At 71.0% G+C, this 2,162-nt stretch overlaps 1 protein-coding gene across 1 annotated transcript; it reads right to left on the reverse strand.

Annotated features, from left to right (window-relative positions):
- Positions 1-1,248, reverse strand: AURANDRAFT_28341 (hypothetical protein; the record flags this gene model as incomplete). Its single annotated transcript, XM_009040057.1, has 2 exons — positions 1-828; positions 889-1,248. Coding segments are annotated over 2 exons (1,188 nt in total), but the record flags the coding sequence as incomplete, so codon positions are not given.
- Between the last annotated feature and the right edge of the window lie 914 nt (positions 1,249-2,162).

A 2,162-nucleotide genomic window follows, 5' to 3' on the forward strand; every position in this document is an offset into this window, starting at 1 on the left:
GCCGTCGAGCACCGCGCGGTCGAGGTCGAGCTTCGCCGTCGCGACGTCGTACATGTGGGCCTCGTAGGTCTTCGCCGTGAGCAGGCGGTAGACCGTGACCTTCTTGGTCTGGCCGATGCGGTGGCACCGCGCCATGGCCTGCACGTCGTTCTGCGGGTTCCAGTCGCTGTCGTAGATGATGACCGTGTCCGCGGCGACGAGGTTGATGCCCACGCCGCCCGCGCGCGTGCTCAGCAGCATGAGGCGCATCTTCGAGCCGGCGTCGCTGAAGGCGTCGATCTGCCGCTGGCGGTCGCGGCCCGTGACGCCGCCGTCGATGCGGCCGTAGACGACGGCCCGCGCGCGGAGGTAGTCCTCGAGCACGTTGAGCATCATCGTGAACTGGGAGAAGACGAGCACCTTGCGCTGCTCGTCGAAGAGCTTGGGCAGGATCTTGTCCATGAACTGGAGCTTGCCGCACGCGTCGACGAGGCGGTCGACCTCGGCCACGCCGTGGCCCGACGACTCGAGCTCGCGGAACTCGACGCCCTTGAGCAGGAAGGGGTGGTTGCAGCACTTGCGGAGCTCCATGGCCAGGTTCATCATCGACGGCCCGTCGACGGCGCGGCCGCCGCCGGCGAGCATGGTCACGTTCTTCTCGTAGAGCGCGCGGTAGTACCGCTTCTGCATCGCGGCGAGCGCGACGGAGACGACGATCTCCTCCTTGGGCGGCACGGACGTCTCGACGTGGGCCTTGACGCGCCGGAGCACGAAGGGCCGCATCTCCTCCAGCAGCGACGAGAGCACGCCCGGCTTCGCGTCCGCCTCGTCGTCGTCCTCGTCCTCCTCCTCGGGCACGACGGCGAGCTGCGCCGGCGCGTCGTGCGCGCAGCCGCCGTACTTGGCCACGAACTCCTCGTGGTCCTCGCCGAAGGTCTCCGTGTCGCAGAAGGAGAGCAGCGCCCAGAGCTCGCGCATGTCGTTCTGGAGCGGCGTGCCCGTGAGCAGCAGCTTGAAGATGGACGCGAAGCGGCCGTCGTCGCCGTGCAGCGCGCGGTAGAGCCGCGACTGCGGGTTCTTCAGGCGGTGCGCCTCGTCGACGATGATCGCGGACCACTTCGTGCGCGCCAGCGGCGCCGCGTCGTCGAGGAGGATCTGCTCGTACGTCGTCACGACGACGTCGACGGCCGGCGACTTCGTGTCCTTGCGCGCGAAGAGGTCCAGCGACCGGCCCCAGGCGCGCGACGGGCCCGAGCCGTGGTAGACCATGACGTCGAGGTTCGTCCAGTGCTTGAACTCGCGGTCCCAGTGGCCCAGCGTCGACAGCGGCGCGACGACGAGCACGGGCAGCGTCGCCGCGTAGCGCTCCTTGATCATGCGCACGAGCGACACGGACTGGACCGTCTTCCCCAGACCCATCTCGTCGGCGAGGATCGAGTTGCGCCGCAGGAGGAAGTTGTGGGCCAGCCAGCCGATGCCGTCGATCTGGTAGGGCCGCAGCGTCAGCGCGCCGCCGCGGAACGGCAGCAGCGGCACGGCGCGCTTCGCGTCGCGGCCGCTGCGGCCGTCGCGCCGCTGGCGCTCCTTGGCCTTGGGCCGCTTCTTGCGGGCGCAGAAGCGCTTGCCGCAGAGCGCCGCGGCGGCGAGGAGCGCCTCCTCGTCGGGGCACGCGGCGAGGACGTCGCGCCAGAGCTCGTCCGACGCCTCCTCGTAGCCGAGGCCGCGCCACTTGACCGTGACCTTGGCGTCGTCGGCGAGGGCGACGGCGCCGTAGGCCCCGATGGCGTCGCGCACGGCGCGCTCCTGGGCGTCGCCCTTCTCGTTGGCCTCCTTGAGCGCGAAGGCGTAGCGCTCCGCGGCGAAGGCCTTGCGCTCCGACGCCGTGACGGCGCCCGCGGCCGCGGCGAGCTCGTCCTCGTCCTCGTCCTCCGACGACTCCGACGCGTCGGGCAGGTCGCCGAGGGGGAGGGGCGTGCGCTTCTGGGGCGCGAGGTCGCACTCGGGCAGCTTGAGCACGCGCTCGACGTCGACCATCTCGGGGTCGAAGCAGCGCTTCGGCTCCGGGTCGCCGACGTCGGGGACCTCGCCCTTGGACTCGCGGAGCCGCAGGGACTGGAGGGCGCGCTTCGTCTCCTGGGCGCCGACCTGCTCCGCGAGGTCGCGCTCCGTCTCCCAGGAGCAGT

The sequence above is a fragment of the Aureococcus anophagefferens genome (assembly GCF_000186865.1).
Source record: "Aureococcus anophagefferens unplaced genomic scaffold AURANscaffold_13, whole genome shotgun sequence".
NCBI lineage: Eukaryota > Pelagophyceae > Pelagomonadales > Pelagomonadaceae > Aureococcus > Aureococcus anophagefferens.